Raw genomic sequence first — 13569 nt, 5'->3', positions numbered from 1 at the left:
AGGGAATCAACTAAATGTATTGAACTCAGTAGGGAATCAACTAAATGTATTGAACTCAGTAGGGAATCAACTAAATGTATTGAACTCAGTAGGGAATCAACTAAATGTATTGAACTCAGTAGGGAATCAACTAAATGTATTGAACTCAGTAGGGAATCAACTAAATGTATTGAACTCAGTAGGGAATCAACTAAATGTATTGAACTCAGTAGGGAATCAACTAAATGTATTGAACTCAGTAGGGAATCAACTAAATGTATTGAACTCAGTAGGGAATCAACTAAATGTATTGAACTCAGTAGGGAATCAACTAAATGTATTGAACTCAGTAGGGAATCAACTAAATGTATTGAACTCAGTAGGGAATCAACTAAATGTATTGAACTCAGTAGGGAATCAACTAAATGTATTGAACTCAGTAGGGAATCAACTAAATGTATTGAACTCAGTAGGGAATCAACTAAATGTATTGAACTCAGTAGGGAATCAACTAAATGTATTGAACTCAGTAGGGAATCAACTAAATGTATTGAACTCAGTAGGGAATCAACTAAATGTATTGAACTCAGTAGGGAATCAACTAAATGTATTGAACTCAGTAGGGAATCAACTAAATGTATTGAACTCAGTAGGGAATCAACTAAATGTATTGAACTCAGTAGGGAATCAACTAAATGTATTGAACTCAGTAGGGAATCAACTAAATGTATTGTACTCAGTAGGGAGTCAACTAAATGTGTTGTACTCAGTAGGGAATGCATACATTTGCCCAAGTTTATCATAAGACGTGAACAAAATGCATCAATGAGTACTTTTACGTGCACACTAATAATTCGATATTAAGCTGATTTTATGGTAGTAGACTGAGTATGGCAACAGTGATGTAAACACCTAACTCTGCTTATCTTAATCGCCGTAAGATCAAAACTTATCCTATCTGTCTGGGTAAGCATACGCCGATTTTAAAACAACTGGTTTTCTGAGCAATCTTTCAAATGATTAGGACATGTAAACGGCTTAAATTGGCGTTCCAGCGGTATGTTTGATCTGTGCCAGCACCGTTACGACAAGCCTTCTTCTTACGAGCGACTGAAGTGTTAGGAACAACTGAAAGAATGCACGTTAGAAATAGGTTTCGCATACCAAGTCTTCTCCAAAAATAACATGGTCGCTGCGGTACAACGACAATTCTGATTTGGTTCTGCATTTATTTAAGTCACATCTGAAATCAGGCTTCCTGATGGGTCTATGGAAACAGGATTATTAGGCAAATCGTCCTTCTTGCAAAGCATGTAAACGTTTTAAACTATTATATTAACCTGACTATGCACAATAATTGTGTTGTGTGTGTGTGTGTAACCGTACTCAGTGATTTGTTCTTTCAGGCAACGGCACAGGAATGCCCCTGTCTGTGTGCGCGCGTTTGTGTAGCTGTTAGCGATGATGCTAATAAAATGAGAACCGTCTCCTGGTAGATGGAAATGCTTTCCCAAAAACCTTCTCAATTAAATGTTAACTACAAAGTAGCCTTCCTGGCAGAATGATGTCATAATTTATTTGCATCAATCCAGTGGCCATTTTGTTTTGCAAACTCTGCCATCACATGGGCGCTACAGAAACATCGCTGACCAAACAAGGGTCTCTGGCTGGTTCACAGGTGAATTAAAGGGTAACTACACCAAAATATCTACATTTCCCAGACTTCAAAAATGGACTCCTGGTGTGATTTTTAAGCACTGTTTTGGACTTAGAACATCCAATATTATTGTTTTTCTATAAATAAAAAGTGTGATCTTAGAACACTGGGAAAAACCTGGAAAAACTAGACGGAGCAAATGGAATTTGGGGAAAGAAACAAAATGGAATCAGGCAAAAATATTTCCAGATTTTATAGGGCCCTACAGTGCAGAACCACCTTTGACTTCCAGCAGAACTACCACCACACGTCATTGTTTGTGTCGATCAGCTAAATGGTTACAGAAATGCTTCTTGAAGTCTAATAGCTGTATGGATCTCAGGGACTTTAAGAAGCCGTGGTCATTTTTACTAAACTGCTTTGTTGTGTTTAGGGCAGATTCTGTTGTTTAGTCCCCTGAGGAGCAACGTTTCAGGGAACAAATCACATCTTGTTCAGTTTAACTGGGTTTTCCTATCATGTCAGAGAGACTAGCTATGTTTGTTTCTATTCTACCATTTAGAGACAAGCTAGTCATAATAACTGTTAGTTTCTATTCTACCATTCCAGAAAGAAGCTGAAGAAGGTTTGGGACCGGGCTGTGACCTTCCTCTCAGCCAATGAGAGCCGTATCAGGACAGAGTCTCAGCGGATTGGTGGAGCTGACTTCCTGGTGTGGAGGTGGCTCCAGCCCTCTCTGAGCTGCGACCAGATCTCACTCATTCCCTCTAAAGTCTGGCAGGGCAAAGGTAACTAACCTGTCCCCATTCCTAGTGTGCTCCCAAATGGTACCCTGTTCCCTATATAACCTTTGACCCCAGAGCCCTGACATTTGGAAACGCAGGCCTAGTCTCTCGTAACTGGTAAAGAGTTGGTTATGGATTCCAAGAGTGGGATGTACCTTATGTGCAACATGTAGGTTGTACATGGAGTTTGGTCGATATCAAAGTGTATTGTATTAAATAGACCAATGCATTGGACTCTAACAAACAACATGTACTGTAATATGCAAATACACTAATTATACAAAAGTATGTGGACACCCCTTCAAATTAGTGGATTCGGCTATTTTAGCCACACCCGTTTCTGACGGGTGTATAAAATCGAGCACACAGCCATTGCAATCTCCATAGACAAACATTGGCAGTAGAATGTGGCACCGTCATAGGATGCCACCTTTCCAGCAAGTAAGTTCGTCAAATTTCTGCCCTGCTAGAGCTGCCCAGGTCAACTGTAAGTGCTGTTATTGTGCAGTGGAAACGTCTAGGAGCAACAACGGCTCAGCTGGGAAGATGTAGGCCACACAAGCTCACAGAACAGGACTGCCGAGTGCTGAAGCGTGTAAAAATCGTCTGTCCTCGGTTGAAACACTCACTACCGAGTTCCAAACTGCCTCTGGAAGCTACTTCAGCACCATAACTGTTCGTCAGGAGCTTCATGAAATGGGTTTCCAGGGCCGAGCCATTGGACTCTGGAGCAGTGAAAACTCGTTCTCTGGAGTGATGAATCACGCTTCACCATCTGGCAGTCCGACAGACTAATCTGGGTTTGGCAGATGCCAAGAGAACTCTATCTGCCCCAATGCATAGTGCCAAGTGTACATTTTGGTGGAGGAATAATGGTCTGCGGCTGTTTTTCATGGTTCGGGCTTCTTAGTTCCCATGAAGGGAAATCTTAACACAACAGCATACAATTACATTCTAGACGATTCTGTGCTTCCTACTTTGTGGCAACAGTTTGGGGAAGGCCCTTTCCTGTTTCAGCATGACACAAATTGAGGTCCATACGAAAATGGTTTGTCGAGATCGTTGTGGAAGAACTTAACTGGCCTGCACAGAGCCCTGACCTCAACCCCATGAAACACCTTTGGGATGAATTGGAACGCCGACTGCGAGCCAGGCCTAACCGCCAACATCAGCGCCCAACCTCACTAATGCTCTTGTGGCTCAATGGAAGCAAGTCCCCCTGCAGCAATGTTCCAACATCTAGTGGAAAGCCTTCCCAGAAGAGTGGAGGCTGTTATAGCAGCAAAGGGGGGGACCAACTCCATATTAATGCTCATGATTTTAGAACGTGATGTTGGATGAGCAGGTGTCCACATACTTTTGGTCATGTAGTTTATGTCAGAAATAAGAAAATGTTTCTTCCCTGCTGTTATACTGTCCATCTAACACATTTCCTGTCTCTCTCCATTTCCTGTCTCTCTCCATTTCCTGTCTCTTTCCTGTCTGTCTCTTCTCCTCTCAGCATTCCCTCTGGACAGGAGGAACTCTCCTCCCAACAGTTTAACACCATGTCTGAAGATCAGAAACATGTTTGATCCAGTCATGTGAGTACCAGAGGGTATTACTAAGTAAATGTGTTCACCATCAATCTTTAGGGTTCTGTTGGGGTTAGGGATGAGCATGTACTTGTCAGGGGATTAAAACGCTCTCTTTGCATGTCGGTATCAGCAGACTCTCTTAGATGTTGACGTCGGCAGACTCTCTTAGATGTGGATGTTGACGTCGGCAGACTCTCTTAGATGTGGATGTTGACGTCGGCAGACTCTTAGATGTGGATGTTGACGTCGGCAGACTCTCTTAGATGTGGATGTTGACGTCGGCAGACTCTCTTAGATGTGGATGTTGACGTCGGCAGACTCTCTTAGATGTGGATGTTGACGTCGGCGGGCTCTCTTAGATGTGGATGTAAATTGTATGGGCTAGAAGAGTGATATAGTCCAGTGATGGAACACCTATTCCAGTGGAATGACACCTGTGGTGGGCCACGTGTACTGTCCTATCCTACCTGTGTGTTCTTGACTACCAGGTTAGAGGTGGGTTAGGACTTCTAGATGACATCTGACCCCTTTGTGTGTGTGTGTGTGTGTGTGTGTGTGTGTGTAACAGGGAGGTTGGTGAAAACTGGCATCTGGCCATCCACGAGGCCATCTTGGAGAAGTGTTGTGACAACGACGGTATCGTCCACATCGCTGTCGACAAGAACTCCAGAGAGGTGAGTGTCTGTCACAGCTGTTAAATCAAACAATGGCTGTGTTCCAAGTGGCTCCCTATTTCTTTACCAAATAGGGCTGTCTTCTGTATACCACCCCTACCTGATCACAACACAACTGATTGGCTCAAACGCACCAAGAAGGAAAGAAATTCCACAAAGTAACAAGGCACACCTGTTAATTGAAATGCATTCCAGGTGACTACCTCATGAAGCTGGTTGAGAGAATGCCAAGAGTGTGCAAAGCTGTTACCAAGGCAAAGGGTGGCTACTTTGAAGAACCTCATATAACGTTTTTGATTTAAAACTTTTTTGGGTTACTACATGATTCCATATGTGCTGTTTCATAGTTTTGCTGTCTTTACTATTATTCTACAATGTAGAAAGAAAATAGTAAAAATAAAGAAAAACCCTTGATTGAGTAGGTGTGTCCAAACTTTTGACTGGTACTGTATATACACTGACCAGGTGGAACCAACAGCCATATGGTTATATAATTACTGACCAGGTGGAACCAACAGCCATATGGTTATATATCCACTGACCTGGTGGAACCAACAGCCATATGGTTATATATCCACTGACCTGGTGGAACCAACAGCCATATGGTTATATATCCACTGACCTGGTGGAACCAACAGCCATATGGTTATATATCCACTGACCTGGTGGAACCAACAGCCATACGGTTATATATCCACTGACCAGGTGGAACCAACAGCCATATGGTTCTATAATTACTGACCTGGTGGAACCAACAGCCATATGGTTATACATCCACTCACCTGGTGGAACCAACAGCCATATGGTTATATATCCACTGACCAGGTGGAACCAACAGCCATATGGTTATATATCCACTGACCTGGTGGAACCAACAGCCATATGGTTATATATCCACTGACCAGGTGGAACCAACAGCCATACGGTTATATATCCACTGACCAGGTGGAACCAACAGCCATATGGTTATATATCACCTGGTGGAACCAACAGCCATATGGTTATATATCCACTGACCAGGTGGAACCAACAGCCATATGGTTATATATCCACTGACCAGGTGGAACCAACAGCCATATGGTTATATATCCACTGACCAGGTGGAACCAACAGCCATATGGTTATATATCCACTGACCTGGTGGAACCAACAGCCATATGGTTACATATCCACTGACCAGGTGGAACCAACAGCCATATGGTTATATAATTACTGACCAGGTGGAACCAACAGCCATATGGTTATATATCCACTGACCAGGTGGAACCAACAGCCATATGGTTATATAATTACTGACCAGGTGGAACCAACAGCCATATGGTTATATATCCACTGACCAGGTGGAACCAACAGCCATATGGTTATATATCCACTGACCTGGTGGAACCAACAGCCATACGGTTATATATCCACTGACCAGGTGGAACCAGCAGCCATATATCCACTGACCAGGTGGAACCAACAGCCATATGGTTATATATCCACTGACCAGGTGGAACCAACAGCCATATGGTCATATATCCACTGACCAGGTGGAACCAACAGCCATATGGTTATATATCCACTGACCAGGTGGAACCAACAGCCATATGGTTATATATCCACTGACCTGGTGGAACCAACAGCCATACGGTTATATATCCACTGACCAGGTGGAACCAGCAGCCATATATCCACTGACCAGGTGGAACCAACAGCCATATGGTTATATATCCACTGACCAGGTGGAACCAACAGCCATATGGTCATATATCCACTGACCAGGTGGAACCAACAGCCATATGGTTATATATCCACTGACCAGGTGGAACCAACAGCCATATGGTTATATATCCACTGACCAGGTGGAACCAACAGCCATATGGTTATATATCCACTGACCAGGTGGAACCAACAGCCATATGGTTATATATTGCAGTGTCACCCTACAGACAGACTGATGTGGCTGTGTTATAACCTGTGATAGAAGAGCTTGTTAACCTCTCTCCCCTCTCGCTCTCCTTCTCGTTCCCTCCCTCCCTCCCTCCCTCCCTCCCTCCCTCCCTCCCTCCCTCCCTCCCTCCCTCTCTCTCCCCTATCCAGGGCTGTGTCTATGTGAAGTGTCTGTCAGCAGAACACTCAGGGAAAGCCTTCAAGGCGCTACATGGTTCCTGGTTCGATGGTAAATCACTTTATTTTTTATTTTTATGACTTTAGCAACAACACACTTGTCTTTGTTTGCCCTTAGTTGTTCTTCCATCCTCTAATGAACCTTGTTATTACCTGCTGACTTCCCTATTGTTGACCATTTTATCTAACCACCTGGAACAAAACCAATAGCCCTTGTTTGCTAACATTGAGCCAATAGCATTTTGTACTACTATTCATGTGGGGCTTTATACCGGATAAAGTAGGAAGGATTTAAGAGACTGTGACATGGTTGATCTTCATTGTTTCTCTCTCTCTCTCCCTATCCTCGCTCTCTCCCTATCCTCTCTCTCTCCCTACCTACCGTCTCTCCCTACCTACCGTCTCTCCCCCCCTACCGTCTCTCCCTCTCTACCGTCTCTCTCTCCCTACCTACCGTCCCCCCCCGTCCCCCCAGGTAAGCTGGTGACGGTGAAGTACCTGCGTCTGGACCGCTACCACCAGCGTTTTCCTCAGGCCCAGGGCTGTACCACCTCCCTGAAGCCCTCTAACACCTACATGAACACCATGTCCAGACTACGTCACCACACCAGCCCTGATAGCAGCTCTAACGCTAACTCTCTAGGCTTCTCCTGAGGGGGGAGGCAGATTACCCCAGCCTCCTCTCTCCCTCAACACCACAGATACCACCGCTACCAACCCGACCAGCTCCTCCTTACCCCTGTGTAACGGTCTCACCTCAACACAATCCCCCTTCCTTCAGTCTCTCCTTAACAAGCCTCTACTGGAGGTGATGGCAGCTTGGTGAATCGTCTGTCTCAACTCACAGGGCTGGGTGAACCGTCTGGTTCAAATCACAGGGCTGGGTGAACCGTCTGTCTCAACTCACAGGGCTGGGTGAACCGTCTGGTTCAACTCACAGGGCTGGGTGAATCGTCTGTCTCAACTCACAGGGCTGGGTGAATCGTCTGGTTCAACTCACAGGGCTGCGTGAACCGTCTGTCTCAACTCACAGGGCTGGGTGAACCGTCTGGTTCAACTCACAGGGCTGCGTGAACCGTCTGTCTCAACTCACAGGGCTTTGTTTTCTCTTTAAGGGGACTGTCTGACTGACTGTTGGTTGTCCACAACCTGTCTGGACCACAGGAGTGGTGGGAGGCTTTAGACTGACAGTCCTTTGGTGTTTTTTGTTGTAAAGACCAAGTAAACTTTGGAAGACCACTTGAACAACCAATGGGCTGGGAGATTGGAGACTAGGGGGACGTGGTCTGAGCTTTGGATGAGGAAGCTAGAGATGTGTGATTCTCCAGTGCCGTCGACACTATTTCATTTTTGTTCTTTTTATATTACAAACTTTATGGATTTAACAAGGAAACAAAACTTCCATTTTGTTCTAATGGCATATTTAAAAAGATATGAGAGAGAAACAACCCTTTCTTTCTCTTGTCTCCCCATCCTCTCCTCCCTCCTTCCCATTTTTAATGAGACTGGCCCCATGATTTTTCAAGGAGTTGAGTTGGGCTATACATTGAAATTGCTGCATGTGCTGGTTAAAGTATGCCTCCTATTTAAGCTTTTGAATTTATACCATGGATGTTTATTTCCTGGAGAATGTAATCCCTTTTTCTTTTTAGTTTTTAGTCGAGCGGCGGAGGAAAGGACGGAGGAAAGGCAGGCATAAACACTTAGCCGTCTGAAGGGTGGGTGCTTAGCTGTCAGCTGGAAATACATGTTGAATGGTTGGCTGGTGGCGGTGGCTTCCTTTTGAATGATCTGTATTAATAAAGAAAACCATAAGCTCTCATTCTTTTCCTGCCTACCGCTACAATACTCATACTGACTGCATCACATTCTGTATCCAGAAGTGTAAGCGTTTGTGAGAGATTGGGAGGATAACTTGTTGCGAGACAGTGATTTTGGCTGGTGGTGTTAGTACACCCCGGGGGCCTACGTCTTCGATAGAAAGACTCCCTCGCTGTGGAGTTTAGAGAAGAGGGGGCTAATAACGTGGGCGATCAGTCAGTCGTCCATTTTGTATTTTTGGCTTCTTTGCTTTTCTGTCTTTTAACTCAATATTGGTGGCCATTTAAGTATCTTTCCTCCCTCAAGCAGCTGCAGCGCTTCTCCCTTCAGGCAGAATAGATTCCAATGTTATATTGTTTTGTGTTTCTGTTTTAATTAATAACAACTTTTTGATTTAATTGATACTGGTTCATGCTCATTGTTCCCGCCGCATAGACTTCTGCTGGAACATGGGATTCTATACACACCTAGGCTTCCTTTTGCTGCACCTCAAATAGCACCCTATTCCATTTCTAGTGCACTACTTTTGACCAGAGCCCACTATATAGGGATTAAATAGGGTCCTGTTTAGGATACGTCCGTACACTGAATGGACAAAACATTAAGAACACCTGCTCTTTCCATGCCATCAACTGACCAGGTGAATCCAGGTGAAAAGCTATGATCCCTTTATTGATGTCACACGTTAAATCCACTTCAAATCGATGTAGATTACGGGGCGGAGACAGGTTAAAGAAAGAGATTTGAGACATGGATTGTGTATGTGTGCCATTCAGAGTGTGTGAATGGATTCCCAGTAAGACACTGGTTTAATATGTTTTGTATATATTCATGGAGGTATAAATGGAATGGAAGGTGTGTGTGTGTGTGTGTGTGTGTGTGTGTGTGTGTGTGTGTGTGTGTGTGTGTGTGTGTGTGTGTGTGTGTGTGTGTGTGTGTGTGTGTGTGTGTGTGTGTGTGTGTGTGTGTGTGTGGAGCTGTTCCATGACCCCTGCAATACAGCCCTGTGTTTCTGCTGCGTGTTAAAACTGCACACTATTCCCTACATAGTGCACTACCCCTATGGGCCCTGGTCTAAAGTAGTGCACTACCCCTATGGGCCCTGGTCTAAAGTAGTGCACTACCCCTATGGGCCCTGGTCTAAAGTAGTTCACTACCCCTATGGGCCCTGGTCTAAAGTAGTGCACTACCCCTATGGGTCCTGGTCTAAAGTAGTGCACTACCCTATGGGTCCTGGTCTAAAGTAGTGCACTACCCCTATGGGGCCCTGGTCTAAAGTAGTGCACTACCCTATGGGTCCTGGTCTAAAGTAGTGCACTACCCCTATGGGGCCCTGGTCTAAAGTAGTGCACTACAAAGTGATTTGGATGCCATGTCAGATGCAGCCAGTCCTGTGTGTACAGGAACAGAGTCCATTTATTGGTAGTTTATACATACCAGTTTTATTACTACTTTGTGTGAGAGAGAAATCCAAAATGTGTCCCCAAAATGGCACCTCATTCCCAATATAGTGCACTAATCCTATAGGCCCCTGGTCAAAAGTAGTGCACTATATAGGGAATAGGGTTCCATTTTTGGATGCGAGCAAACACTTTTCCTGCCATGTTGAAAGTCATTTGACTTCTTTTGTTTATTGTGGTTCTTTAATTGTATCCAGCCATAGTTGTTGATAAACACAGACCTAATGTAATATTATAATAGTCGTGTCAGATATGTTGCAGAGAGAGAACACGCAAACCAGTTGTTTTTTAGATGTAACACGGAAATAAAATGGTGTTTAACGTTGATGCAGAAATAAGCTGATTCAAAATGTTTTGTTTGCTTGTTTAAAGTACAAGCTCCATGTTTCCGTGTCCCAAACACCACCCTCTTTCAACCCAAAGTAGTGTACTATTTAGGGAATAGGGTGCCATTTTGATATGCACACCCTAAGTATTCCAACCACCTCTTGTGTCTAAACGGAGACTGTAAAGTTCTGAATGATTGCTTGTTAGACGTTATGTTGTCGTCCAATCATAATGTTTCAAGATCAAAGGATTCACCACCATTAAGGTTATTTGTATTTTTTTGGGGGGGGGATGCAGTGTTAAGTTGAAAGTGGGGTGCAGTAAGTTGTACAAAACAATGCACATTTAAAATAAATATATAATGTTTTAACCTGGTGCAGTCCTGTCCCCCTGCAGCAGTTGTTGACCTGGTTGTGCCTTAACTTTGTGCTTTAAAAAAACAAAAACAAAAAACAACTGGCACTGCATTACTGGAGAATGTCTTGGGTTTATTATAGTGGTACAATCATTGTTTAAAGGGAACGTAAGGTCAGAAAGACAGAGCTTTATTACAAATTGTTTTCTTGGAAAGTAATTTTTTTTCCCGGTCTGGCCAACACCTGGAATGGGGTGTTTTGTAGGTGTTTGTGTCCAACAATATGCTTTCCTGCACCCCCACCAGAGTACGTCCCCAAATGGCACCCTATTCCCTATATAGTGCACTACTTTTGACTCGAGCCCTATGCTCAATGGGGTGCCATTTGGGACTTAACCAGTATTTCTTTTAAATTCAAGTCAGGTTGTTGTTTGGATAGTCCATTTTTAATGTTTAGATACTTTATGTGCTTACTCTCCTTCCCATTACAGAATGACCTTTTACATTCACTTTAAACAATTGTATTCCACTGCACAGAGCTGAATATGTACAAAATAAACAACGTTCAAAATGGAAGCCAGTTTTTGCTGACTACTTTCCTACGTGGTGCATCATGGGTAATGGTAATCTTTTTATATTTTTGTAATATTGTCACCAACCTGATGTTGAATACCAGTGATGTACCCGAAGGTTGTTTTTCTTATGAGAAACTAAGTAATGTATAACAAATTATTTTAATTATAAGAAACTGTATATAAGACTGTATAAAGTGAGTGAATGAATGTACATGTTTGGTCTGTGTGCGGCTTACAAAAAGCGTTTTCCAGAAATCCCGGGTTGGAGGATTTTTGGTATTTTCTGCTTATTCCCTCTTAATTCCGGGTATCTTCCTACCGGCGTTTCTGGAAATGTGGGTAAAGTTTCCAGAATTCTCTAAACCTATCTGTGTGGCACTTCTCTACGGTCCAAGGTGACGCTTGCTGCTTCAACTATCAGCTTCTCCCCCCCTAAATGACGTTTCCTTCTCTGATTTATGTATTTTATGTAAACATTGTACATTTTATACGCAGAAGCCGTTTTAATTTCTATTGTATCGTTCAGATTGACCTTTCACGACCCCCCCCCCCCTTCAAGCCAGATGAAGCTAAAGTTGTCCAATAATGTCCATGACATTTAAAAGGTTCAGATGTTTTTAATGTAATTTTGTCACTTAATTGTCTTGTAAAAATGGCTCTGATTAAAGTGTTTTTTTTTCCTCACTGCTCTACATAATTAGACATGTTTTCTAATCAGTTGCTGACTGTTAATGGTGTGAAGTATTGTTCTACAACTTTCTCTCTAAATATCTTCTCCTATATGGAAATGGACCGTGTCCTCGCCTGTCTCTACCTCAGCCCAACCTGTCCCCTCAGTGCAGAACCTGTCCAGCAGCTGTGCCTGTGTCCACTATGCTTCCTGACCCACCAGTTGAGGTGTCTGAGTCGACCAACCATAAGTGGTGGGGAAAGAAGGAAAGAAAAAAACTTGGATGAAAATGTTCCTCAAAACAGACAATGTAGGTTTGAGTCTGGGCTCTGGTGACCCATTTTAAGAATTGTACTGTATAATAATGAAATGATGTGTAATACCACAAACCATAGGGTGTCCAGACCCACAGTCTGGGAACCACTGCTCTATAGAGTGGAAATGCATGGACATTGCTGGAACCAGGGAAGGAATTAGGCTGTCCAACGTGAGTTTACTAAACTATTTTATTCCAGTCATTCAAGGAGTGGGGTGAACACATTGATCATCTGTTGTCATTGGATTGGACCACTTCTTCACCTCCAGAATGAACAGTAGGAAATGCAACAGTGCTCTTCTATTCTAAATTTCTATTCTAACTCATTTTAAAAATAAATTCAACTATTCTAACAGCGCTATGCTATTCTAACTCGCTATTCTAACAGCGCTATGCTATTCTAACTCACTATTCTACCAGTGCTATGCTATTCTAACTCACTATTCTACCAGTGCTATGCTATTCTACCAGTGCTATGCTATTCTAACTCGCTATTCTACCAGTGCTATGCTATTCTAACTCACTATTCTACCAGTGCTATGCTATTCTAACTCGCTATTCTACCAGCGCTATGCTATTCTAACTCACTATTCTACCAGTGCTATGCTATTCTAACTCACTATTCTACCAGTGCTATGCTATTCTAACTCGCTATTATACCAGTGCTATGCTATTCTAACTCACTATTCTACCAGTGCTATGCTATTCTAACTCACTATTCTACCAGTGCTATGCTATTCTACCAGTGCTATGCTATTCTAACTCACTATTCTACCAGTGCTATAATATTCTAATTCACTATTCTAACAGTGCTATGCTATTCTAACTCACTATTCTAATAGTGCTATGCTATTCTAACTCACTATTCTACCAGCGCTATGCTATTCTAACTCACTATTCTACCAGTGCTATGCTATTCTAACTCACTATTCTAACAGTGCTATAATATTCTAACTCACTATTCTACCAGCGCTATGCTATTCTAACTCACTATTCTAACAGTGCTATAATATTCTAACTCACTATTCTACCAGTGCTATGCTATTCTAACTCACTATTCTACCAGTGCTATGCTATTCTAACTCACTATTCTACCAGTGCTATGCTATTCTAATAGTGCTATGCTATTCTAACTCACTATTCTACCAGTGCTATGCTATTCTAACTCACTATTCTACCAGTGCTATGCTATTCTAACTCACTATTCTACCAGTGCTATGCTATTCTAACTCACTATTCTACCAGTGCTATGCTATTCTAACTC

General features: G+C 42.9%; 1 protein-coding gene across 1 annotated transcript in view; it reads left to right on the top strand.

Moving 5' to 3' along the window:
* LOC115182070 (inner nuclear membrane protein Man1-like) overlaps positions 1 to 9442 on the top strand; it is a 30841-nt gene extending 21399 nt beyond the window's left edge. The window contains exons 7-11 of the mRNA XM_029743719.1: positions 2246 to 2424; positions 3923 to 4004; positions 4567 to 4672; positions 6755 to 6833; positions 7257 to 9442. Coding sequence (XP_029599579.1) covers positions 2246 to 2424; positions 3923 to 4004; positions 4567 to 4672; positions 6755 to 6833; positions 7257 to 7435 — 625 coding nt within the window. The 3' untranslated portion in view covers positions 7436 to 9442. The remainder of the gene's footprint in view (positions 1 to 2245; positions 2425 to 3922; positions 4005 to 4566; positions 4673 to 6754; positions 6834 to 7256) is intronic.
* The last annotated feature ends 4127 nt before the right edge of the window (positions 9443 to 13569 follow it).

Source organism: Salmo trutta, unplaced genomic scaffold, assembly GCF_901001165.1.
Source record: "Salmo trutta unplaced genomic scaffold, fSalTru1.1, whole genome shotgun sequence".
In the NCBI taxonomy this organism is placed as follows: Eukaryota; Metazoa; Chordata; class Actinopteri; order Salmoniformes; family Salmonidae; genus Salmo; species Salmo trutta.
The sequence above is the reverse complement of the archived record's forward strand: the minus strand, read 5'-3'. Positions and strand labels throughout refer to the sequence as shown.